This window comes from Numenius arquata, chromosome 1 (genome assembly GCF_964106895.1).
Source record: "Numenius arquata chromosome 1, bNumArq3.hap1.1, whole genome shotgun sequence".
Lineage (NCBI taxonomy): Eukaryota > Metazoa > Chordata > Aves > Charadriiformes > Scolopacidae > Numenius > Numenius arquata.
The window spans coordinates 56,667,768-56,695,609 of NC_133576.1; the positions used below are offsets into that span (position 1 = coordinate 56,667,768).

Below are 27,842 nucleotides of genomic sequence, written 5' to 3' on the forward strand. Positions count from 1 at the left end.
AAGAGTGAGACTGAAGAAGAAACAAGGGTGTTTGGGTTGGTGAAACAAAGAGAATGTGAAGAGGGAAAGACCCACGGTCTGAAACAAGGTTGCTGCTGCTTTTCAAAGCTTTCAGCTGGGTGGTCTTCCCCCAGAAAAGGCTGATAACACTTCGGTACTTTTCTGGAGCTTTCCACCTTCAGCCCAGGCTGCTTTATCTGCTTGTGTGCTTCCTTGGTAAATAATTGTCTTTTGCTATAATAGATTTTCTGTAACGGCAGGAGCCATCTGTTTAATTGTTGCACCAAGAGTTTATGGAGGAAGTCTGTCCCCTTCTCTTGTAGGTTTTCTGCATGGCTGTTTTTAAATATACTGAAAGAGACACCCTGTTCCAGGCAGATAAGATAAGAAACCCACTAGGCAAGCACAAAAAGAAGGGAAAGGAGACATTTCATGCTTTTGACTTGGTATCTTCAACTGTGTGCACTGAGGCTTGGTGAAGGATAGCTAAAAGGTGCTCACAACCACGTGTGGTAGGGAGTGAAGAAGGCCCCCTCCTGAGCAATGGTAAGTCTTGGGCTTGTCTTAATAAACTTCACCTGAAGGTGAGTAACTGCATGGCCTGGGAAGAGCAAATACCCAGAGGTATTTCACATCCATCAGGAAGAGACAAGGGGTTTCTTTGAAAAAAAGTGGTCTCCTGCCATGTTTTGAACACGCGTCAGAGTTGAAGACTTTAAGGTGGCTAAGAAATAGCTGCAGAAAACTCAAAAACATGACTGTGAACTTCTTTTTCCCAACACTGGACAGCAAGCAAAAGCAAGTCTTAGAAGTTTACACATGTATGCTTCCTCATGTAGCACACCATTCTGTGGTAAAAACTAATGCTATCAAAAGATGAGATGCTTGCCAGCACACAGACAAAGCAGTCATCTTCTTTATTGAACTGTTAACTCTTCCCAGAAAGAAGTGTTGTGGCTTTTTAAAGCATCTCAGACAAGAAGCTGGAGTTCAGCATGGGAATTTATAAGAGGAATTATACATTGGTCACCAGGATTATCTTTACCAGACCTTATATTCTGAAGGTGCCTTTTCTGACTGGTTGTTTTTGGGGGTTGGTTTTTTTTTGGCATTCACAAGTCAGTCGAGATAGCTTTGTCTTTTTTCGTCCTTGTCTCGATTTTCTTGCATGATAGATGTGGTTGCTCTTGCCTGCCTTCTGTTGAGTAATCTTATCAGCAGAAGAATTCTGTGGTTACAGATAGGGTGGGAGTAATGTAAACACATGGAGTTTTGAATCGGTAAGCAGAAAGCACTATGTTAAATTATCTTACTCTAATCTTGTCTTGTAGATAGAGCTTTAGTTTATGAAGTGCACTGTAGAAAAACAGTTACTGAACAATAGAATATGCTGCTTTTGTAATTTTAGTATATGCTGTATTCTAATCTTGCTACCTAGAAGGAAACAATCTTTCATGGCATTTTGAAAATAAGTATTTAGCCTGTATGTATTATAGGATATATATATATATATATTTCCATAGCAAATATATAAACTCTGTATACTTATATGTATTACTATATTTTGCAAACTTTCTTGAAAAATGGTATCCCATTCTTTGCTGTTGGTTTTTTTTTTTTTTTTTTTTTTTTTAAAAAAAAGCTGAATAGCATGTCATTAAGCCCAAAGTAGCAGCATTTCATTTTCATTTGTGTTTTGACAGAATGATCTAAAACATACTCTGTTTTACATTGGAAGACAGACTGGAACTTGTGTCTTTAAAAATGGACTTTATGAATAGAGGAAGATAGATGATGAATTAAACTGACCTACTTTTTTTTTGTTGCCATGTTCTTCAAGACTCTAGAACTTAATAAGTCTCTTCTGTCTCTAATGTATGAATAAAGTTCCTATTTTCAAGTCCACTTTTCAGGTTTCAAGGGATTAGATTTGAATGTGGCTAGGTGAAGGAGATGAAAATAAAATACTCTTTTTACCAGCAGAAGTATTTCCCTCTGTCATAACCTCATTTTTGAGGTTTGACCTCAAAGTTTGACCAAGCTGAGGGAGTCATCTTCCTCAGCCCAGTGATTTGATATAATAGTCTTCCATGTCATAATTTTGTTTTCCATGATCTTTGAAATTAAATTTACTAAAAGTTAGGATGTCAAAATTTCAAATGTAGATTGGCAAGCATTTAAAAAAAAAAAGGAAAAGAAAAAAAAAAACCAAACATGTATTTCATATTTATAATAAAATTGGGTAGATACAGGGTGTCTCATGTGAAAACAGGTTAGTAATTCTGGCTGCTAGTAACTTCACGTCTGCTTAGACAAAACATTCCAGCTTTGTAACGGTGTTCCCAGCATTGAAGGTTGGAATGCATAAAAGCAGGGGGAGCCTTTGAAAACAATCTGGTTTTTATTCAAACTTATTTTTGGATGCTTCTGCATGTGCTGGGTGAGTTTTACTTGAGCTTTTTAAAGAGTAAATTTCTGGCCATCAAAAACAAGTGATAGTGACGATGCTTTGGGTTTATTATGAATGAAGATGCCTCCACCTCAAATGAAATAGATACTTAAACTGCTATTGAGGAATTCATTTCTTCTCATTAATGTCATCATCTCTTCTTGTTCTTATAGTTTTCTAATGGCTGATGATAAGAAAAATGTGTTCCCGAGAGTGTTCCATTTCAGCGCTTGTATTTGCTGTAACATTTGTGAGATAGGCACTAAACCTAACTGGTACAGGAAATAAATAATTTGGGCGGTGGTTGTCAGTGAGAACTCATCTGGTGTCCAGGCAGCGGTTTTTCACATTCTTTCACCTGTTCTTGATGTCTCTCATCATGAAAGGCTGTCATCTTGTTTGAAGTCTGGCACTGTTGGGTAGATACTCTTTCATGACTGTCCTTTCAAGCTTTGGGTGTTCGCAGGAAGCAGTTATTAGTTTTCTTCAGTAAGTCTCTTATGTGGGACTCCATTGGATTTCCTCTTCGGAAATAAGTGGATCGGAAAGTTATCTATTCTGTAAGCTGGCAGCCTGATGTCTGCAACAGTCTCATGACTGGTTTTGGGAAAGCCTGACTAACTGAGCTTAGAGAACATGGCAGAAGGTGAGCTGGTGATTGCCACTGGCCAGTAGAAAACTAGCTGGATTCAGTTCAATCCCAAAGAGGCTGAATGGAATATATTTTGATCTGTAGGAGGAAGAAGGTGAATGTTAGCCTTGTTTATTGTCATTGTTACTGAGCTAGTTTTAACACTATCCCTTCTCGGATTCCCAATGAGTTGTTGTAAGGACCTAGGGTGTCCACTTGTGTGGGTTAAAGCCCTACTCCTGAGGAACTACTGGGGTTAGAGCTCTGTGGGCACCATCCAGAAGCATTTCAGCGGGTCCGCCTGAAGTTGACCTCCACAAGGATTTTTTTTTTTGGGAACCTATCAAGTAGAAAATGATTCAAAGCAAACGTCTTCCAAAAGAAAGAGCATATAAGTCAAGAAAGAAGACTGAGTCAAGGAATAAATATAGCATTTTATTTCCTTTTCAAAGGATCTGCGGTACTCGCCATATCTGCTTTAGGAGAAAGAGGTGATATTTTTGCAGCATATTTTGATCAGGTACTTAGCTGTAGGTATATTTTCTAGGACTGTGGAATCTGGGTTATTTTTGGAAGGTGTGATGGCCCTGAGTACACTGATAGGCTTTAACGTCTCTGACCAACCTCACGTGGAGCCTCCCCTACCCTGTCCAGGGCCCAGGACCCCATGTTACCCTCCCAGGCCATCAGCCCCTGCCCCAGTGATGCCGGAACAGGGCCGGTCTCCAGCTCCCCACAGCCCTGCCATGCCTGGCAGTGGGCCCTGTCAAGCTGGGCTCACCCGTAGGCCCATTGTCCTGTCCCAGCCTTGTTCTGTGGGTACCTGAGGGTGCCCAGTGCTAGGGCTGCCCCCAGTGCCTGCCCCCTGGGGTAGCTCCTGGTCAGGGTGGTGGGGTGGCCCTGCCCGGCCGCCCCTGGGGTGCCCTGGCCACTGCTGTGCCCTGGCCAGAGGAGCACCACATCTTACCCAGCACAGGGCCAGGCGGATGGCTTATCCTCTTCTCACTGACTGATGGGGGAGGATTTTGGGATTGATGACTTTGGACTTGATGATCTGAAAGGTCCCTTCCAACCTAGATAATTCTGTGGCAGAAGATTGTCGTGGTTCAGCCCTTGCTGTATGTGGTAATTCCTCAATAAATAATGAAAGAAGTGGGATGGAAATGGCAAACATCACATTTTGATAGTCAGTACTCTCTGTTTCAAGAAAAGTCTTACTTAGAGAAAACACAGAAGAGAAACACTATTAAGGCTTAATCTTTTCTACAGAACAACTCATTGTATCTCAAGTGTTTCTGATCACCAAATACTTCTTTTTCTAGGTTAGGAGTGTTTTTATTTCCATTGTGAGCCAATCAATAGTTAAAGACTTAAGTACAAGCAAATACAGGAGTCAGCTACCAACACAATCTTTTGGTATAAGTGAGCCATCCCTTCTACCGTAACAGTCCAGACTAACTAGGATGACCCAAGGCTTAAACTGAGGAACACACCTTCCCAGAGGAGTGGCTCCATTCCTGGTGCCAAGGTAGTTGCAAACAGAGAGAGTTATTATGCCATGCAGAGCTTGATAAACTTTTTAAATATGAAAATGTAGCTGTATTTTGGTTTCCAATGCAGTGTCATATTTGAATTGTGCTTGAGTCCATGAGTGACAAAAGCAGGCCATCAAGCCAACATATTTTAAAGACTAAAAGGAAGGAGTGGAACTGGCTCCCTCAATCTTCTTCATTCTAGCCTCCCAGTCCCCCTGGGTGTCTCTCATAAATGCTGAAATCTGACTAAAAGAAGTATGACAGACTCCTTTCTGTATGCGTGTAGAGATGAATGATAGAGAAGGCAGATTCTTCTGGATGATTTTTTGAAATAACTGACATGTGCACTGAGATAGCTGCTTGCATTTGAGTATTCAAGAATTTAAATATAGAATTGAATCTTTAACTCAGAAATGGGTTAAAGATGGGCTTGGGTTTTTTTTCTTGTTTTTTTAAGTTCATAGTGGTCTAGACAAGATTTAAAAAGGTGTATCCAGTGATCTTGAGGATCTCAAATTGCACGTAGGATGAGTAAAGCTGTTAAAAATTAGGATAGGGTTGCTCTTCATGGAGCTAATACTATATTTTCTGCAACTAGATTTATGCTGATAAGCTCTGCTTTTTCATGCTGTACTTCTGAATATATTTTGAAAGAAAAATAGTGCAGTGATTAAATTTATAGTAAAAATACCTTTTTGATTATGCACAGAAATGAATAAAAGTCAATATTCGGAACAAGACATTCTGTATAGTTTGAAAGCATTTTATGTTATGCTGGACATCATTATGATGTGAATATTACATTTATTATGTAATGGAATCTTGTCTTTTAGATTCAAAGAATATTAAAAAAGAGAAAGATGGAAAGAATCAGCAGGCAAACAACCCGTCTTTAACAAGTGGTAGGTATTGCAGCTGTCAGGTTTTTAGTTAAGGTACCCTAAAAGAAAAAATGTGTATTTGGATTGTGCTGTCTCCTGAGGCTTTTTCTTTTTTTTTTTTTTTTTTTCCCCCTAATCTCTTTGGCTATTACTCGTGGGTAGTTAAAACATACCATTGCTTTTCTCTAACTCTATTAGGAAAGTATGTCTTGGTATAGAAAATGATGGTTGAAACTGCTTGACTTGAGCCTGGTATTTTAATAGCCAAGACAAATACTCTTTATATATATAATCAAAGATGCTGTGTAAACATTAATTTTTTTAGATCATTACTGATTTGTCTGTTCTTCTCATCATGGATTTCCCAGTTTAATGTCTTGTCTGCCACAGTTATTTTCTCTTTCCTTAATGTGTTTGCTGGTGCCAAAGAAAGGATTTTCAGTTTAATAGTCTGAGTTTTTAGGACTGGTAACTGGATTAAATTGCCTGGGATTCTAATTTTATTTAAAAAAAAATTCTGTTTTCAAATCAATTGTGGTTTTATAATATAATTTATAATTTCCTCATTTTATAATGAGGAAACTACACACTTGCCAGAAATGATCCAGCTTCTTATCAAACTTAGACAGTTTTTGCTATCCTCAGCAAGTGCCATAGGGCAGCATGTACATGGGATTGCTGGCAGTTTAGCTTTTGTGGGCTGCAGTGAGAGGGCAACAGCATCCTTATATACCCTTTGTATGTTCATGTTGGCTGTTTGAATTTGGGGCAGTCAGAAATGTCATGAGTGCTGTTGACCAAAGTAGAAAATCTCTTCAGTTGCTGTTGATAAAATGTCACTGGATTACTTAAACTCTCCCTCTGCTTACATTTCTGTGCCCTCTGACTCCTAATAGATGGTGCTTTTCTTGTCCTTACAAGTAACGTAGTCACTGAACAAATGTGCTGAGATCCTAACAGGGTAGCTGGGTAGTTGAGGTGATGACTTTGCATAAAAGATATAACACCCTGTTACCACCAGTCATTGCATACCTGTCTGCTGTTGTATTTGCCAGAATTAATTCTTCCATTTCTTGGGATCCTAGCAGTGATGTTTGTTATTCTTCCCCATTACTTTGAGACACGAAAGGAAGTGTATTTGTGTCTTGTTTTGCCCCTTCTGCAGTGTAAGAGGAGCCCCAGTTAAACTGGACTCAGATAGCACGTTGGTGTTTTAAAATAATGTTGTCTGACATGACAGATGGAGCCCCATAAGACACCCCCCCCACCAGCAAAGTGCTTTTCATGTGTGGATAAGATAAACATATTTCATGAGTCGCTGGAAAACGACCCTGCCTCCTTCTTCAGTAGAGAGCAAGGTGTTGAAAAAGCTTTGTGGAGAAGCAGTGCTAAGCAGGCAAGCCTTATTCTGTCATCTGTGTTCTTCCACTCGGGACTACGCTGTTAGTCTAGGGTCAGAGCACTGAATTTACTCATGAAATCTAGATTGAATTCTGTCAGACACTTAGAGAGTGCTCAAGATCATGCAAGATCTCTCATTTTTCTATAGATGAGATGGTAATAATAAGTCGGCCCCTTTAGGCACCCAGCTGAAGTGCCTTTACACAAATGCACGCAGCATGGGGAACAAACAAGAGGAGTTAGAGATGTGCGCACGCCTCCAGGGCTACGACATTATTGGCATCACCGAGACGTGGTGGGATGGATCTTACGACTGGAGTGTTCGAATGGAGGGTTACAAGCTCTTCAGGAAGGACAGGCTGGGCAGAAGGGGAGGGGGTGTTGCCCTCTATGTCAAGGACCAGCTGGAATGTATGGAGCTTCACCTGGGGATGGATGAAGACAAGACAGAGAGCTTATGGGTCAGGATTAAAGGGAGCACGGGGGCAGGTGATGTTACAGTAGGAGTCTGCTACAGGCCACCAGATCAAAGTGACAGCGAGGATGTGGCCCTCTACAAACAGATAGGGGCAGCATCGCGCTCACACGCTCTGGTCCTCATGGGGGACTTCAACCACCCCGACATCTGTTGGAAGGACAACACAGCAGAGCACAGGAAATCCAGGAAGTTCTTGGAATGTGTCGACGACAACTTTCTTCTACAAATAATAGAGGAACCAACGAGGAAAGGAGCAGTGCTGGACCTTGTCCTCACCAACAAGGAGGGGCTGGTCGGGAATGTCAAATTCGAGGGTAGCCTCGGCTGCAGTGACCATGAGATGATAGAATTCAAGATTCATAAGGCAGCAAGGAGGGTGCGCAGCAAGCTGGCTACCCTGGACTTCAAAAGAGCAGACTTTGATCTCCTGAGAGATCTGATTGGTAAGGTAGCGTGGGAAAAAGAACTGGAAGGGAGAGGGGCCCAAAAAAGCTGGGTGGTATTTAAGGATTGCCTCCTCCAAGCTCAGGAGAGGTGCATCCCAAAAAAGAAGAAATCGGGCAAAATAGCCAGTAGGCCGGCGTGGATGAACAAGGAACTGCTGGACAAACTCAGGACCAAAAAGGAGGCCTATAGAGGGTGGAAGCAGGGAAAGGTAGACTGGGAAGAATACAGAGAAGCTGTCCGAGTCACCAGAAACCTGATCAGGCAAGTGAAAGCCCAGGCAGAACTAAATCTAGCCAGGGATGTGAAAAATAACAAGAAGAACTTCTATAGATATATCAGGGATAAAAATAAGACGAGGGAAGCTGTGGGTCCCCTCCGGAAGGAAACGGGAGACCTGGTCACCCAGGATATGGATAAGGCTGAGCTACTGAATGACTTCTTTGCCTCAGTCTTCACTGGCAAGGGCCCTAACCACACTGCCCAAGTCACGGAGGACAAGAACAGGGGCTCTGGGAATGAAGAACCACCCACAGTACAAGAAGACGAGGTTCGAGACCTCTTAAAGAACCTGAAGGTGCATAAGTCCATGGGACCTGATGAAATCCATCCACGGGTCCTGAGAGAACTGGCGGACGAAGTTGCTAAGCCCCTCTCCATCATATTTGAGAAATCGTGGCGGTCTGGTGAAGTTCCCACTGACTGGAAAAAAGGGAACATAACTCCAATATTCAAAAAAGGAAACAAAGAAGACCCGGGAAACTACAGGCCGGTCAGTCTCACCTCTGTGCCTGGCAAGATCATGGAGCAGATCCTCCTGAAATCCTTGCTAAGGCACATGGAGAATAAAGAAGTGATTGGAAACAGCCAACATGGCTTCACCAAGGGCAAATCGTGCCTGACAAATTTGGTGGCCTTTTACAATACTGCCACAGACTTGGTAGACAAGGGCAGAGCGACTGACGTCATTTACCTGGACTTATGCAAAGCATTTGACACTGTCCCGCACGACATCCTGGTCTCAAAATTGGAAACTCATGGATTCGATGGATGGACCACTCGGTGGATAAGGAACTGGCTGGATGGCCGCATCCAAAGGGTTACAATCAATGGCTCAATGTCCAGGTGGCAGCCAGTAACGAGTGGTGTTCCGCAGGGGTCGGTACTGGGACCAGTACTATTTAACATCTTTGTCGGTGACATGGACAGTGGGATAGAATGCACCCTCAGCAAGTTTGCTGATGACACCAAGCTCGGTGGCGCAGTTGACACGCTGGAGGGAAGGGATGCCATCCAGAGGGACCTAGACAGGCTGGAGAGGTGGGCTCGTGCAAATTGCATGAAGTTCAACCAAGCCAAGTGCAGGGTCCTGCACCTGGGACGTGGCAACCCCAGGCACAAATACAAGTTGGGTGGAGAATGGCTGGAGAGCAGCCCCGAGGAGAAGGACTTGGGAGTGCTTATGGATGAGAAGCTCAACATGAGCAGGCAGTGTGCACTGGCAGCCCAGAGAGCCAACCGTGTCCTGGGCTGCATCAGGAGAAGTGTGGCCAGCAGGTCTCGCGAGGTGATTCTGCCCCTCTACTCTGCGCTCGTGAGACCCCTCCTGGAGTACTGTGTCCAGCTTTGGAGTCCTCAACACAGAAAGGACATGGACCTGTTGGAACGGGTCCAGCGGAGGGCCACGAGGATGATCAGAGGGATGGAGCACCTCTCCTATGAAGACAGACTGAGAGAGCTGGGGTTGTTCAGCCTGGAGAAGAGAAGGCTCCGGGGAGACCTTATAACAGCCTATCAATACCTGAAGGGAGCCTACAGAAGAGCTGAAGAGGGACTCTTTGTCAGGAAGAGTGGTGACAGGACAAGGGGCAATGGTTTTAAATTGGAAGAGAAGAGATTTAGATTAGATATAAGGAAGAAATTCTTTACTGTGAGGGTGGTGAGGCACTGGAACAGGTTGCCCAGGGAAGTTGTGGATGCCCCATCCCTGGAAGTGTTCAAGGCCAGGCTGGATGGGGCTTTGAGCAACCTGCTCTAGTGAGAGGTGTCCCTGCCCATGGCAGGGGGGTTGGAACTCGATGATCTTTAAGGTCCTTTCCAACTCTAGCCATTCTATGATTCTATGATTCTATGATTCTAATTTTCATCCTGTGTTGTTGCTTGTTGATGCCATGGAAGAAGAAGGAACCTCTTGAAGCTGGATGAAGCAGGATGTCTTACAATGTTTTGGGCTAGCATCCAGGAAACCTCCAGGGTTTTCAGGGGGATGTGTGATAGCAAAAGCTGAAGAGGAGGACACATACAGAGATGTGAGAAGAACAGGTGAAAAAATAGACTAACGTAGGTAGAGAAAAACAGGAGGAGGAGAAAAATTCTAATTGAATGATCACAACATATAGAAGGAGGTACAAGGTATAAAGCAGGGTATGAAATACCTTACACTTAAGCTACTACGTCTGCAGGAGTATGTAAACAAAAATTCAAAGGAAACCTCATCTTTGACAAAGAGATTGTGGGATGAATACTAGAAAAGATACAGCTCTGTGTCAAAAGTCTCAGATCCATGTCAAGGGAACCTAGGGATGAGATGAGAAGATGAGGTGCTCTGTCTGCTTAGTGTTTAGGCTATGTTGATACTGTGTTAAACTAACCTGAATAAACCAGGACCTTAAATTCTATCTATCTACAAGTGACACTTAACTCACAGTTTGAATCTTCAATTTAAATTTTTTAAAACTTTGACTTAAACTAGACTGAAGAATTATGTAGAGTAGAAGAAGAAAGAGAGCACTTCAGCAAACTGGGCATTCACATATTGTTGGGAACAGATGGGTTGCCTCTGAGGGTGTTGAGCTAGTTGACTGATGTCACTGTGAGGCTTCTCTCTCATTTTGGAGAGGTCATAGTGATTGGGGAAGCTTCATGATGACTGGAAATGGGCAATCAGTGTGCCCAGTGTCAAGAAGGACAAGAAGGAAGCTCTGGGAGAATGATAGACTGGCCTGCGTGACCTCAATCTTTAGGAAGACTATGGAGAAAATTCTTTTGGAAGCCATGTCCAAGCAAATAAGGACAAAGATGCAGTTAGGAACAGCTGAGATGGATTGCCAAGTGTGAACCATGTGTGACTGCCTTTTGTGATAACTGATTCTGTAAACAAGGGGAGAGCAGTGGATATTGTTCGTCTCAACTTTAGCAAGGCTTTCTGTACAGTTTCTGTAGTGTCCTTTCTACCAAACTGGTGAGATGTGGTCTGGATAGGTGGATGGAAAATTGTCTGGACTGCCAGACATGAAGTCCACCTGGCAGCTGGTAGCTAGTGGCATTTCTCAGAGGTCAGTACTAGGGCTGATGCTATTTTATGCCATACTGACAGATGGAAATGATTGGACAGAACGCACTGCCAGGTAGTTTGTGGGCAACGACTAACTGGGAGAAGTAGCTGAGAAAAGTAGCTAGAGAAAAGGCCTGACAGGAACCCCATAAGATTTCAAGGCAAATGGAGAATCCTGTGCCTGGGCAGACTGGAGCCCTGCAGCAGCCCAGGCAGGAAGCTGGCTGCCTGGAAAGCAGTTTTGCAGGAAAGGCCCTGGAGTCCTGGCAGGCAGCAAGCTGAGTGCGGGCCAGCAGTGTGCTCTTGTGGTGAAAGACGTCAACTGCATACCGAGACATATCAGGAAAACTGTAGGCAGCAAGCCGAGAGAAGGGATTTGCTTCTTTTGGGTATCTATGAGACCGTATCTGGAGTAGTCTGTTCAGTTTTGAGCTCCCCAGTACAAGAAAAACAGTGCTATACTGGAGCAAGCTGGCTAGCAGTCCACCAAAAAAATAATGAAGGAGCTGGAGTGCAAGATGTAAGCAGAAAACTGGTACTGAAGCCAGAAAAATGGTTTCTTCAGCCGAAAGAAGAGAGCTTATGGGAAATTGTCTTGCTGTCTTCAGTTACCTGACAGGTGACTCTGGAGGGGACAGAGCCAGCCTCCTCTGAGGCACAGTGGAAGGATGGGAAGCAACAAATACTGTCTGGAACATGAGAAATTCCTGCTTGATGGAAGGGGAAAAAAAAAATCTTCACATTGAGGGCGATGGAACTCTGGAGGAGCAGGAGGCTGAACTAGAGACCTCCTAGGGTCCTTTTTAGCTTGAATTGCTCTGTGATTGGTGGGTTTGACGAGAAGTGATAGGGTATTGATACAGCATTGCAGAGAACATCAAGGGTCATTGACCCATGTGTCATTGCCACTAATGCAGGCAGCTATGGCATAAACTTAATTCCTTCATCTTTAAATTAGTCAGGCTGTTTGCCCATTGGATTGTCTTCGATCACTGTTTTAGAGTCTCATTCCTGTGTTGGTTACAAACTATTTTAAGTTTTTTCAAAAGGCCCAAATTAGCTCCTGGTGTGAGTGTTTTTCCTGCTTTTGGTATAAGCCAGTTCTTCAGCATAAAAATTCCTTTTTCTCTCTAGTTTTCATTTTGCTGGCGGGTTATCAAGTTGTGCTTGTTGCATAATGGGTTTTTCTTAAGCTGTTTAATTCAGCCTGCAGGTTTCAGTGGGAAGAGAAATGCATGTTAAATCATTTAGTGCAAGCTAATTTTCTTTAGGAATTCTATTTCTCGGAAGTTGCATGTTTTCAGGGACTTTAGAAGTAGGAATATATATAAAACCACTGCTTCTTTACCTGTGCTCACTGAGGACACAGAGAAGCTTCTTGTATGGAGATTTTCTTCAATGTGATTATCTTCTTAAACATGCATCTTGCATGTTGCAAACATCTACTCATCTCCTATTTCTATGACTGCAGTAATTAAATGATATTTATCACCATCTCTGAGAGCTTGGCTTTAATTTAATACAGTGTATCTTCATAACTGGAGAGGTTCTAATTTAAACTTCAGGTCATTGCTGCCTGATGAAAGATTTTTTGATAGCCAGGATTTTAAGCAAAGAGCCAGGCAATATTGTTTTCCTCTTGGCTTTATCTGCAGATAGCTGCTTGTGTTACTTTATGTGTCTTTCTAATACGTGCTCCCTGGAAAAAAAACCAAAACTGTTTGTTTCCCTCTGTACTTTTGGGTCATCCCACGAAATTTACAGTCCTGTTATAACAATTGAAATCATTTGGGAAATACTGGTATATGAAGATAATTTTTTCAGAGGAGGTGAATGAGGGTGTCTCCTGGTGAAAAGCACTGTCTCTGAAGTATCTACCTTATACTCTCTTTAACACACAGAGGCTCTGATTCATGATTACAACTTTTACATCATGTTAGATCTGAGACAGCTGGGACATAGCTAATGTTTTCTTTTTGCTAGGTTTAATTTTATTGAATTGGATACTTTAAAGTTTACTAAGGTAAGCTGTGATTAAAAAACAACATATTTTTTAAAAATCAGAAGTCAACCTGAAGTGACAACTTTATTATTAGACTCAAAGAACAATTTTTAGAAGATGAAACTTTGCCAGCAATTCATCATATTTAATTTTTGTAGCCTCCTTGGCCTGTCAATGAAAAGAGCAATGGATCTGGATGCTACTTTCTGGAGAAAGCTCTGAAGAGCCATTTCCTGAGCGTATCTTCCTGAAATACAAATATCTAACGTATGCTTAAGTTAATGTACCTTGTCTTTTGTGAGTAATACAAAATTGTATAAATGCTTGAATAAAATTTTTATTCCAAAATAGGCGGACTTCCAAGATGTTGTATGGAAACATCTTTGTAACCAGCCTACATACAGTCCAGACCACCAAATTAACAGCTTCTGGGATTTTGCTGGCTTGTTACATAGCTAACAATCACATGCCCTCTGCAGTGCCAAGGGCAAATTACTGGTACCCTTCCGAGTCTGTTATGCAAAAAAATAATAAAAAGAGGATCTCAGTAGGCCAGGGGGCACTTCTCTTCTGCTTGAAGCACTGTGTGTTTTCAGCTAAATGCTCTGCTAACCCAGGCAGACTCTGCGTTTGAGCTGCCACGCATCTTTTGGAAAAGCTGTGGGCGAGTGCTGGAAAATGCTGCCATTTTCTGATTGTTTCTTTGCTTCTCCTCTCTCCTGAAAATTGCAGAGATGTATTTAACTGTGCCCAGCAGCGTTTTCGGAAGGATTACTGATAAACCCAGTGTGGTTTCTCTGTCATCACCAAGGATTTTGCTGTAGGCTGTGTGAACGGCCATTGCTGAGCCACTGGGTGGCATCACTGCATCATTTTGGGGCTCATGGGTGATTTACTCTTCAGGAACATCAGAATGATGCCAAGCTGCCCAGACAAAAACAAAATAAGCAAAAGAGCTCACTCACATTTAGGAACAAAAACATTAGCCGTGCCACTGTAGTTTTTCTCTTTTGCTTTGTGTTAATTTAAGTAATGCTTGCTTATATGTTTGATGTTAGTACTTCATACTGTTCTATTCATGCAAAACTGATAACACTGATTAAATCAAATGCAGAATACACTCACCCATGCACATGAACAATGCCAATGTTAACACTGGAAAAAATACCGTGATTCTGTTGCTGAACACTGCCATAGTATTTATCCTGCTAAGGGAAACCTTTATCAGACTTCAGATGAAAAGAGACAAAGATGCAGTTGGAAGGCTGGGCTAATCCTTTTTGCTTTCTAGTGGATTGAGGATAGTATTCTCAACATACGTTTCAACAGAATCGACGTGTCTCTGTTTTTCAACATATATCATCCCAGTACTCCTTTGAGGTTATCATATCAGTCCTGCTATTAGTGGAACTAAGATACAGAAAGGCTAATGTGATTTGTACAAGGATGCTCAGGAGGTCTTGATGCAAAGAATTGAATCTAGATATCCTGACTTGTATCTTTGTATGTGGACCACAAAAGAAAAGAATTTGGGGGAGGTTTATATTGGTTTTGCCTATTGTGTGATTGCCCCTATGAATTAGCAGTACTCTTAAAATTACCTCAAGGGTTTTATGTTTTTCAAAGGTGGAGTTTCAATTTGAGAGTAATCCTGTTCTTGAAAAAAAATGTATTCTACAAGATCATTGGGTTTTTCTGTCCTTGTCTTTCCCCAACACCCCTTTTAATTTAAGTTCCCTTTAAAAACTGTCTGTATGGTCTTTTTTTTATCTTATGTCTTCCAGAACAGTTTAATTGGGATGATTATCTGAAAGAGACTGAATCAATAGCTGCCCCTCTACACTGTTTCAGACAGGTATGCCAGATACTGTTTTGCAAGAGTGTGTGTGTGTCTGCACGTGACAGGGTGATCCTGGAGCAACTTTTATGTTTAGACTGCTTGCAAACTTCCCATTTGACTTCTTTTGATCTCTAGTTATCAGTAGCTTACAGTTTTGGCAGATGCTAGCTACTGAAGTTTTTCATTCTTGATTTCTGCCTCAAGACAAACTTTGAGAATTTCGTTAAAATTGTAGCTTTGGACTCTGTTCCCTTTAAAAAAAAGGCTAGTTAATAAAAACAGATAGTCTTATCAGAGTTCAAAAATATTCCTACATTTTTCAATAATCTTAGAGGTACCATGGTCTTAGTGAGAATTAAAATTTGGCTGATTGTCAGAGGAGCCTTTATCCTGCCCCATTGCTGAAAGAGTTCTTTCAGTTCTGTCTAGCTACAAGATGCATGTGTGTGCGTGTGGCAGAGTTTATCTTTTCTGGATCTCTCAAATATGTTGAATTTTGTCTCTTTCTGAGCAGGGTGATTTTAACTAAGGAGTAACAGATATTCAAGTTTAAAAAAAAAAGCTAATCAAGGGAATAAATGAGCATACAAAGGAAATACTGGATTCATAACAAAGGGTGTTTAATGTACTATTTTATATTTTACATTGTGCCCTAAAAGTTTGATTTCTTCCCTGCCTGATGGTTTAATATGTATTTGCAGATGCGGTTTAAATCTATCGTCTCATGTGAGGTAATAACCTCCAGTTATTCAGCCCTCTGGAGACTAAGCCGACCTCTGCAGGGATCTCTCTCTCTGTAGAGGGAGCTGGGGGCGGTATTTTCCCAAGATGAGAAGTATCTTAGCTACATGAAGTTGCATAGGATGAGTTTTGGTCTGTAGCCTTCAGTGTATTAGGAAGATAGATGCTGAAGGAATTGGATAGTTCAGGTTGATAGAACTGTAATAGGTGTGACAAGCGGTGCATGCCTAGTTTAGTGGATTGGGCATGTTCAGATATGTATCTTCTAGGGCTTGTTGTTAGTCTGATGGTACTGTAAATTATACTGACCTCCAGTGGGGACCAAACAAAAAGCAACACAGAACAGAATAGTCTGAGGAGGAGAGGAAGAGTCACTCATTGAATCTGAAGTAGTTGCAGGAATGGAGAATAGGGGGAGAGAAATGCAGGTGGTAGCATTTCCTTGTTCTAGATCTTGAATCTCAGCTTGCTCCTCAGAGATGAGGATAAAGAACAAAGGGCCCCTCGTGTGCTGCTTTCAATGAGAGACGGCTAAGAAGAGCAGTGTCCATACCTGTGTTTGGGTGGAGCTTCAGAAATTAATTCTACAGTATGTCTTTTTCATAGTAGATACCAGCTCAAGGAAGAGACCCCAAATTCTGCTTGGTTAGAGGCAGAGGCCAGTAGCGTATCCCTTAGTCATTCTGAGGTTAATGCCATACTCATAGACGATAAACCACCATGACCAGAGTGTACGCTCCCAAGAGATGTAGCTACTGCAGAAAGATGCTCACAAGCCTTTTCTTGTGCCTTTCTTGCTTCTTCCTCTTTCCTCCTAATGCTCAAGAGGTCCAAAATGAACAACCAAGTAACACCTTAAATAAAGACACTTAAGTGGCATGCATTGATTGAGATAGATAGATAGATAAATCCAAGTGACCTGGATTGCTTAAGGAGTGTGTGGGTTGGAGAGAAGAGCTTTAATTTCTGTGCATAGCAAATTTCAAAACAATTTACATGTGCAGATTTTCATTTTTTTGAAGAGTTGACCTTTAAGTAGAAGGTGATATGTAATGTTAATTAGTGCAGAGCTAGCTACTTTCACTACATAATGTTTGCAGATTTTAGAAACTAAAATGCTTGAGCTTTGTGTAGGACTAATTTGACTTTTATTGGGTTACACATGAATTATATGTGTCATTATCACTCTGTGTAATGCAAAGAAATACACTGCTGTGGCCAGCCAGAAAACAAATAGCAGAGGGAAGCATAATTTGAAAATTATATTCAGAATTTGTGACCCATGGGAATTCTACAAAGTTTAAATTTAGTAGTAATTAAAAATGACCTGGGGAGCAATAAATTAAGGCCTCTACCATAAATTAAGATACAGGCACAGACAGCTAATGGAAATTGATTAAGTATTTATTTTAATTTAGAAGGTATTTTATCTGTTGCTCTAAGTTGTTTTAATTACTACTTAAAATTTCGGTGCATTCAGCATCCCCTTCTCTCACTCTGGGGCTTTTTTCCAAGCAGTTGAAAATTTTAAATAAAAAAGCTGAGTCCATTGTGGTTTGCACAGAGCTTGGAAAAGGCCGTTACTTGAACGGGTTTTGTTATTTTGCTGTGAGAATGGACTGTCATGGAGAAGCTACCTTTTTAGTAGAATGCCTTGAGTTGTTGGTATTTAAGCAAGCTTACCTTTTCTACAAACAAATAAACAAACTCCCCAACTTCTCAATTTCAGTTGCCTTTCAGGGTTGTAGAAAATAACAGCTTGACAAGCAATGTCTTGAAATTGAATTGCCCTTTAAATTTAATATGCTCAGGCTCCCCTTTCAGACAGCCTGCTGTCTAAATGCAGCATTGGCAGATGCTACACTCAGCGTTCACTGAATATTGCTTGCCTCTTTGTTTTTTGGGCTGGGGCTCCTCCAGGGCTCCTGCTGTTGATCTAGGATGTGTTGCAAATAGCGCACCTGCACACCATAGCACGGAGAGCAAAACGTATTAAAAAAAATTAAATGTGGTGGAGACAAAAATATCACTAGCACTTGTTGCAGGAGCAGATTTCTTTAGCCTTTTCCTGTGTACCCAGACAGATAAGTGCACCCTTATCTGCTTACTACGGGATCCCCACCTGACCAGGCAGGCAGGGGAAGGCATGTAGAAATCTTGTGAGTGTGAATGTCCATGGTTTTGCTTTTTCTACCTGCCTCCCCTATTAGGATTCAGATTGCGTTAGTCTGTGTGGGGTAGCCGCTGCATTTAAGTATCATGGGGAAGGCTGCCTAGAGTTCTCGGCGTCTGTGTTCAAGAGCAGCTTTATACTGGAAGAGTCGCAGTATAGGGTTTCCAGGGTGATAAGAGAATAGTCATCCTTTTTATTATACTTTTTAAAAGACTGCTGAGATAGGGTTGGGTAAATACTCTGAAAATACAGTAAATACTCTGTAAATACACTGTAGATTTTGTTATTATTTGCAAAGGTACAAAAAGAATGTAAGTTAAATGATAGTGTTAGCAAAAATTTCCGTTAATAAATTTAGGCTAGAAATGAGGAGATACCTAAATAGAATAGTGAGATTCCAGAGTGATCTTTCTACATGACTAGGTGAGGCATTTAGTCCCAGTTAGTGTTAATACTGAGTTTTGAATGTCATTCAATTATGTTAGTGCCTGCAGTACTACAGTAGGCAGGTACACAGCCTGCAGTCCAGTTGATCTCTGCCAGTAGTATGTTGATACATGAATGAAAAATATTCTCCTTCTCTCTTGTTCATCTTCAGCTTGTGACAAAAAGTTCTGCCCAGACCCGTTGTATTCATCACGTTTTTTTTCCCCGTGCCAGTCTTTTTCAAAAAATCTGATGTCTGCTAATTAAATTGGCTTTCCATTGTATGTGTGTGTATTCAGTTCTCTATGAATAAGCATAAGCTGCAACTTTTTTCTTAGCACAGAAGTTTTGTGTGACTTCAGGACTGTCTGTTTTCTTTCTGTAAAACGCAGTTAATGCTAACTCCTTTTTCTCCCTTCTTTCTTTGTATTGTAAGCTTTTTTTGATGCAGAAACTCTTTTCTTCCCTTGAGCTTTTGTAGTGCCTCAAGCAGTAGGGTCCAAATTTTGTTTAAATTTCCAAGGTACTACTATAATGAGAGTAACTATTTCTTTTGAACTGAAAGGTAATAAATTTTGTGGGTGTAGGGTTTTGTGTTTGTGTGGTAGTTTTTTTCCTTGTTTGTTTGTTGGTTTTTTTTGTGGGTTGGTTTGATTTTCTTTTGAGTTGAATGTCATGTTTCCTGATGTCCTTGTTTTACCTTCACTTCAAGTATTAATCACTGCTCCCCAACCTTTATGTGCATATCTCCGTCAGGATTCCCTTGTTACACTTCTTAGTAGTGCTTTTCTTTCTAGAAATCAGTCATATTTATGCAGTAGGAACATCAAGTATCTGAAACAGTAGCTGTTGGTAGGTTATCCAGCTGCCTTTTCTCACTTGCTGCTAAACACTCAAAGTTCAAAGGCTTCTTTGTATTTGCCATTTATATCATATGTTTAGATGAACGAAAGCCGTATATTGAACTGGCTGGTTAGCAATACTAACAACAATAAGAAAGTCTTTTACCTTTTATTGTAGTCTAGAATTCCACCTACGAACGATTTCAAAGTTGGTATGAAACTGGAAGCCCATGATCCTCGCAACGTTACTTCGGTTTGTATAGCTACAGTAATTGGAATCACTGGTGCCAGGCTAAGGTTGCGGCTGGATGGAAGTGACAACAAAAATGATTTTTGGAGGCTTGTGGATTCCTCGGACATACAGCCCATTGGGACCTGTGAAAAGAAAGGGGGCATGCTCCAGCCTCCACTTGGTAAGAAGAAAGCTTCTGAACTAATGTGTGTAGAGTATTGCTTTCATGAAGTCGATTTTACCTTTTTGTCTTGACAAATTCAATGATACTAACATTTCACCAAACCATTATTTAATTGAAAAAATAGCTAAGCAAGCTAATTCAGGGTAAGTGATTTGTGACTTTTTCTTCCCTTTGGATTCTTTTGATGTAATAACCATCAGAATAATTAATTTGAGTTCTGGTTGGTTTTGTTTTTTTTTTTTAATAGTCCTTTAGCGTTAAGTGGGAGTGTCTCTCAGCTTTCTTAATGATGAGGTACACTGTCATCTGCCATTCTGAAAATGTTCGCTCGCACACACCCTGCCTTATGAGTGTGTATGGATGCAACATCTCGGTTGATGCTGTGTATGCTGCTTTTAGTAGACTTTCATAAGCACTGGGGAAAGCCAGCTTGCCTTTTTCCTCTTCAGTAAATCAGAGCAGCCCACTAGAAGGCGCTCGCTGTTAACCATCCTGTGCAATGCTCATTTGGGCTGCAAGAGGGGCATCAGCTCAGGACGGTCTGAAGGTTCTTTCTCGGGCACTGAGCAAACTGGTTGTGGTCTGGGAAAGGCAGCATAGTGGGGGCTTAAGGACGGTATTGCAGCATTCTGCTCAGGGGTAGCTCTGAGCAATATGGATGACAACATTATGTGTTTCCCCAAACTGAGAAATAGTGCTTGGGCTTAGTCTTACTGAGGAAGTGTATTAAATGGGGAAGCGTACAAAGGAATTCCTTGCTATATGATGGATAGTCAGAGGTAACTTTGACTACTAGGGGTAATAATAAAGTGTGATATTAGCTTTCTTTGCTGTGATTAATGTGTATATTTAGATCTGCATTCTTGTACCATATTTGTTATAGCTTAAACATCTAGGTGTGGAAATCTTTAAAGAAATACATTTTTCACATTGGTCTGAAAATAGTTCTGCTTTTAAAATGGAGGAAAAATAATGACCAAAATTTATCTTAACGTGCCCCCAAACCCCTCACAACAGCAACACCCCCTCCCCTGTTAACCTGTTATCTTCTGTATTTTTTAGAAGATGGAAGAAATAACATTCTTAGTATATGAACTGTAAGCAGAAATTGGTTACTGCTGGTTTCCCATCTTGTTATAAACCTACATCTGGTTTAGTGTCTTCAGTAACTTTTATAGAGTTCTCATCAGAGGTTTAGTGAAGATAGGTATGCTTTCTCATAGTAGCCTCTCAAAAGACTTGTCATCCCAACTTGTTAAAAACTTTCAGTTCTTCTATTGAAAGATGAAGTGAAAAGTATCATTTCACTACAGTATGAAACTTGATTTGCTTGTAGAGGGACAAAAGGGCACAGGAGCAGTTGGCATAACTATTAAAGACACTTCACATAGATTATAAGGGTAGATTTTTGTGCTGTTGTGCTGCTTCAGAAACAAAAGAAAAGCAATGCAACCAGGGTGCCAGTCTAGAAGAACATAATTTGGGATAGATAGGTAGATACAGTTCGAGCCCAGAGGGGCTTTTTTCCTTCTTTCCCATGGATCTATAGAGGTATTGAATGAAAGCACTGGGAATTCTTGACACCTGGGGGAAAATATTCTAAGTTGGGGTTTTTTTGTGAGAAATTACTCAGTTTAACCTCTCTGAAGTTCATGGTTCAACCTTGTACAATGAATGCAATGATACCAGTATGAAAGAGGGTTGTAATAGAGAATAGTATACCTGTTTCTTCAGCTACACGTATGTACAGTGTTAAATGCCTGGCTTCGGTTCAGGAGCATAGTGCTTTTCAAAACATGTTTCTAAACCAGTCAGATGAATAAAACAACTCTGGTTACGTATAATGGGGGTCAGTGAATCCGTTAAGAAGAGAAACTTTCCACGATCGTCAGTAGACAGGTTGATGGCTTCTCTTCAGATACTGTTTCTTGCTCCTATTGGGTCAGACTGCTTGTAGTGCAGCATCTAACAAGCAGCTGTTTCCCTGCACCCAGGCATGTAAGTTTACCTGCCCTCCAAACAATTGCTGGTTATTCAGAAAAGAATGTGAGCACCATTATTTTGTCCCTCCTGCCCTAGATTTTTCTAGAGATAGGCTAAATTCCAACAATCAAACATTCTGGCATACCTAGATAAATTTTTGAAAAAGCCTTTTTGGCAGTTTTACAGCATCCTGTTCCTGGGCAGAGCTGGGAGCTAATTGGGTGTATAATTACCTCCTGTTAGACATTTAAGCAACTGATTATTTTTTTTTTCCTGAGTAGTAGGGAACCTTCTGGATACTAATGTTCTGCTTCTTTCACAATAACAAGCTAAACTAGTCCCTCCTACCTGATTTTTACATAGGTTTAATTATGCATGTTACATAAGGATTTTGAGAAAGTGATTAATGTAGCAAAGGGTTCCTGTTCCAGCCTCTGTTTTTCATAGGTGAGCGTTTTTGTTGGTGAGAGCTTAGTGTTCTCAACAAATTACAATGGGGATAACCTTTTCTCTGGTTTTACCAGGACAACTTAAGTTAGTTGAAACTGTTATTTAGTTGTCATTCCTCTGTCTTGCATATATGTCTTTTCTGGGCTAGCTGGCTAGGAATACTGTGGTTGAGTATCCACACATGCTTAGATTGTGTAAAGACTCTGGTATCAAACCAGTACTGATAATCAGCTCTGCAGTCCTCAAGTTACGTCCTTGTTTCTCACACGAGCTTTGTTTTCATGTGGTTTTGCATAGGTAGTTCCAACTTGAAAACTGTCTATTCAACTAAAGATAGCTTAAAGCTACAGGTTGAAGAACCATTATACCATATAATCCAATTTTAGATGACTTAATGATTTAACTGATTAAGAATTGCAAATGTATTCCATCTTTCTAGTTACATTTTTTTAAGAGAATCGTTGAAGCTTGGTTATGAGGGAACTCATGAGTTCCTGGCAGATTCTGGTACTATTTGCTTTGTGGAAAAACTTCCAATTTGCTCTATTATGTCTGTTTTTCTGTAGAACTTTGCCAGACGTATAACTGCTAAAGATGCAGAAAAAATGTCGACTATGTCTGTTATCTTACTCATTACTTTGAAACATCCATTTGGAAAGCACAGAAAGCAAAAGGGATTTTTATTTTGTTTTGGTTTTTTTTGTTTTTTGTTTTTTTTTTTAACTGGAAAGTAGTAGATTCTGAGGAAAGGTTATCTGGAATGAGAATGTTTTTAGCCAAATCTTTGTTCTGCTTGAATAAGGTAGATCATCTAAACGAATTTGATTATTGTTTGTGCTTTTTATTCAGTTGTTAATGAAGAATATTAAAGCAGAAACATCTTCCAGTTTATGTTTTTCAATATGATACATGCATTTATTAAAATAATTGTATTTTTGTTCTTCCTTGTTATGTGTTCTTTGGGTTTTAAGGCTATTTATTTATTTATGCATTCATTCATTTTAATGGGGGAGGGAGAAGAAACTGATTGTTCCTTTTTTTGGTCTGTGTTCTGGTGAAAGAATTAAAAGAGTCTTGAAAATAAAATGAGAGAAATAGAGAAGCTGGAGTGGAGGATGTTGGTTTAGAATAAGAGCAAAAAGCAGCCCTGAAAAGTAAGCTAGGCACTTGTGCTGGAGAAGTTCCACTAGACCAGGGACTATGTGGGACAACTGGACCATCTGTACTAGAACGTCATTAAGTCCTAGACATTTACCTGTAAAGTCACAAGTTAGGATGTGTGATTGTGCAGGCAAGTCACTCAGAATGGAAAGGCATTGCACAGCTTTCTGCACTGACAGTAACGCTGTCTGCTCCCTCTTGACTACTTTAATTTTGGCCAAGTCCAAAATAGAGGCAATGAGGCATTAGCAAAGCAGACTTTATATCCTTCTGATGTTTTGTTTTATAACCTGAAAGCAGGGCTATCATGTACAAATAATTTGTTTGTTACTCAGGGTTCCAGATGAATGCATCGTCTTGGCCAATGTTTCTCTTAAGAACTCTCAATGGAGCTGAAATGGCACCTGCAGCATTCTTTAAGAAGGTAAGAAGAAAGGGACTGCTAGTAAACAGCTTTCTCTCAATTGGTCCCTGGTTACATTTTTTAATGAGGATGCCAAGATATTACCCTGTTGTCTGCAGCATGAGAAGGCAAGACTGTTATTTAAAATGACTTTGAACTGGACTGACAAGCTACAAAGCTAGACAAGAAGTGATCTGCTTCCGGTCCATTGGATGGACACCTCTTTTCCTGAGCTGAGACTTTAAAGTATGGTGGGTTATTTAGAAAAATTGTATTAGCTCATTTTTTTGTGTTTCGTGAATTTAAGATATGCTGCATCTCACATTTCTTAATTGCACAATTTTCATGTGGTTGCGCACAGGAGTAAAAAAATTTTAGTGGGGAGTAAGAGCCATTGGAATACAGTGGGGCTTGGAAAGGTTTTGTTAAATGGATTCATTAGGCACATGCTCATAATTTAAAATGTAGTGAGAAAGTAGTTGAAAATAACAGAAAAAGCTGTTCAGTTTTTTTAAACATGACTCTTGAGTAAGTTACTATGAAACATGAAAAATTATATAAAAACAACAGTAATATTAAAATGATTTGTTGGTTCAATTTTTTGTTAGGGTGATAAAACCTTGCTGTCACATTGAATTACTTCATTTTTGATACTGAGAGTGACATTTACCATTATGTCAGCAAATCAAACAGTTGGGTTCAGACCTGCAATCACATTGCTTGCATGTTAACTTTTTGTAACTATATGCATTTTTTAGATAAAATTACTTAGATTTTCTGAGGCGTCATAAGCCATGCTTTCTGTGCTAGCCTACCAGAACATCTAAGAAGGCTTTTGGGTACTGAGGTTCCTGAGGTTGAGGTGGTAATTCAAGTTGCATCAGATCACAACTCCAGTTGTGGGGCTACATTTACACTGGTCACATTAATTGTGACATTGATTTTTGATTTTTGTTTTTCTTTTGTCCACTTGGAATTGGACTAAGGCCAACTGAGTTAACAGAAGCCTATAAATAATGTCCAGTGCTAATGAATTTTTCATGGATTAATTGAGAGGTGAAGCTTTTACTAGACAGTTATCAGTCCCCAGAAATATCCGTTCCCTGCAAACCTCCTCTTCTTTATTAGTATGTAATAATTTCATTTTAGTGTCTTTGCTGTCTTCCTGCCCAGACATAATGTATTGGGTGCAACGTATTCCTTGCGTAAATACTTTTAGTAGGGTCTTTCTGTCCTGGAGAATTTTGCTAATTATCCCAGCTGTGTTTGTGGGAACAGAGTCTAGACTTTTTTTAATACAGAAGAGCAAAAGCAGATTTGAAATACGAGTAAGCTTCCTTGAATGTCTACTATAACTTTTTTTGAGAGTAGTGAGTATAAGTAGTAAGGATGTTGAAGAAAAATAGAGGTTTTTCACTTCTTTTTTTGTTTTAAGAGGCCATAGAAATACAAATATTATACTGCTCTTACTTTTGTAGGAACCACCAAAACCTGTGCCAAACTGCTTTAAAGTTGGAATGAAGCTTGAAGCTATAGATAGAAAGAACCCATACTTGATTTGCCCAGCAACCATTGGAGATGTTAAAGGAGATGAAGTTTTTGTTACATTTGATGGTTGGAGAGGAGCATTTGACTATTGGTGCAGATGTGATTCTCGAGATATTTTCCCAGTCGGATGGTGTAGCTTGACAGGAGATGCATTACAACCACCAGGGAACAATGGTAAGATGACTAATAATATTGCTTAATTATTTTTCCCCTCAATTACAGCAGAATTTTAAAAACCAGCTGGCTGTATGCAGATAAGACTGAAGGTTTGATTTGTGCATAGTTGATGAGGATGAAATGTTGTTAAATTTTCTTTATGTAGTTTAAAGCCAATAGGATAGTTTCTGGGGAATAATTTTTGTCTGTTTGTAGTAACTCTGAGAACATGTTTTATTTAGTACTGTTAGGAGGGCTTTTGATAATCTTTAATTTGTGTGTTCTTGTGAAGAAGCTTGGACTTAAACTAGGTTTGCTGCTTGTATTATATAGTTAAATGGTTGTGTTTAATGATACTAATATATTTGCTGCAGAAGCACTTTATATTAAGCTATCTGCTAAGGAAGTCTTTGCTGCTGTGGTGATCGAAGGTTTAAACTATGAATTTAGTGTTTCCTCCTTCGTACTCACAAAATTCTGTCTTGAAACTGCCTATTCTGAATGCTTCGTCGTCCTCATACCTTTAAGGATTTTTGTACATAGGCTTATAGAGTCCCTTTAAATAATAGCCGCTGTGCTTTATAATGTACAGCTATCTAGCATAGAGAGAAAGGAAATGGAATAAAGCGGGATATCCCTGAATGTAATTCTTCTGCTACTCTGGGGACCTCTTGTCATGTATCTGTAGTGTAAAGCTTTTCTGTCAAACTGTTTGGGCTCTTCTATCCTCGCTCCCTTCAAATTTGACAGAAAGAGGGGTTTTTAAACAGGGAACCATATTTTAATTAATTACTTTAATATTGTTGACCAGAATAATTTGTTCTCGCAGTGAGCATTTTCACAGCTGTTTTTTTGAGGAATGAGTAAGGAATGAGTAGACTGCTATCGCAGAACTCTCACTGGAATTACAAAGGAACAGAAGGCAAGAAATCAATCATGTTTCCTGCCCTCTCCATCCCCATTGTTTTTCTCCATCTTTTGCCAGCAGGTCAAGAACCGTATGGAAAATCGAAGTGAAATTAGTTACGGGTACCTCTCCGTCCTTGTTTGTAGTTACTGTCTGCAGTTACTGCCAATGGTCATAGTACCGGTAACCTAGTTTAGTCTGTTTTGGCGGATTTCAGCAGGGGAACAGCTAGGTGTGTAGCTGTACTGGCAGATCCGGGACGATCTGCAAGTACAAACCTGCAGTGAGAAGTCAGGTGAGGACAATCTATATCCAGTCAGAAGTCATCTAATAGGTACCAAGCTGAACTGCACCCTTTATGTTTTCTGTGCTCCCAATTTGTAAAGTGTCTTTCTCGGCTTCTTGAGAAGGTTGACCTTGTCTTTAGAAGTCATGAATGAAATATGCTATTATGGTAAGTTAATTACATTAATTGCGGTGAAATAAAATTACTTTATACAAAAAGGCCTGTGTAAATGAGTGACGTAAAATTTTTAGAAGATATTTTTGTGTCAGTTTAGATTGTTGAGTCCAATTGCATCTTCTGGAAAGAAACATTATTAAATTGTTTAGTCTATTCCAGTTTCAGTACTGGAAAAACAGTAATATTTTGAGATAACATGTACAGAATTTTTCTTGCCTGATTAGTGCTTGATAGAGATCAAAGAGTTCTTTAACAATTAGTTAGTAAATTTGATTATGTATGACTGTTGTTCAGATAATAAAATAAACAAAATTCTTGAGTATGTTCAAATTTGCTGAAGGCTTGAAATATCTACCCAGGTATTTTTATGGATTCTATTGCTTTGTTATGAAAAACAATAACATTAATTAGGCATTAATTAAACCTGAATTAAGGTTCTTGCAGACTTGTAGTCAAAACTGAGAATTTTGGACATGGGATAGAAACTGAGGGCAGGGAGGTGCAGGCTGGGGATTTTGTTATTTTTAATTCCAAAGTGAGCCCAAAGTTAACTGCTGTTTCATTGAAATTGCGTGTGCTTCTTTTTTCCCCTTTCTGAGCATAAAGAATTTGTTCTTTCAATTTTGCTTCATGTGCTTATTTTTTATGTGCTGTTTGTGCATGTTATATGCACTTGTCAAATTTGCATAGCCAGATGAAATATTTTTTGCTCTCAGGTTATGTTTTCAACTGTTATTTGATCGCTTTTGAGCCATTAAAGAACTGTAATGATAGTCCTTTATTAAGATGTAAATAATAGCTTCAAGGAGAGTATAATCAAGTCATTTCAATTCAGAAATATGATAATGTTGTCAGGATTCTTCATTAAGTCACATTAACATTGACTATTCCTGTTAAGGAAGAAAGTATGACAGATACTATATTCTAGGGATTCGCTTGAAATATTATAGTATTATTCTGGTCTGTAGCTTTTTCCTGCAGGTTAGTTCTTTTTCTGAAAGCATTTAAATGTGTTAAATCACTAGTTAAAGGACTGAACACCCTCGCCCCCAGATTTTAGTGACCAAGCGAAACCAATATCCTGCAATCTAACTATGAAAGAGGTAAAGAGGTTAAATTTCATCCATACTTAGGACAACAATTTCCTGCCATGACTTATATTTTACGGTCTAGTTTAG

The 27,842-nt window shown here is 40.0% G+C and overlaps 1 protein-coding gene across 1 annotated transcript in view; it reads left to right on the forward strand.

Moving 5' to 3' along the window:
• Positions 1-27,842, forward strand: part of SCML2 (Scm polycomb group protein like 2) — a 72,603-nt gene that overhangs the window by 13,806 nt on the left and 30,955 nt on the right. Inside the window, exons 3-7 of the mRNA XM_074169110.1 lie at positions 5,449-5,517; positions 14,940-15,010; positions 19,356-19,590; positions 23,523-23,611; positions 25,069-25,312. Of these exons, the coding sequence (XP_074025211.1) occupies positions 5,449-5,517; positions 14,940-15,010; positions 19,356-19,590; positions 23,523-23,611; positions 25,069-25,312 (708 nt within the window). The remainder of the gene's footprint in view (positions 1-5,448; positions 5,518-14,939; positions 15,011-19,355; positions 19,591-23,522; positions 23,612-25,068; positions 25,313-27,842) is intronic.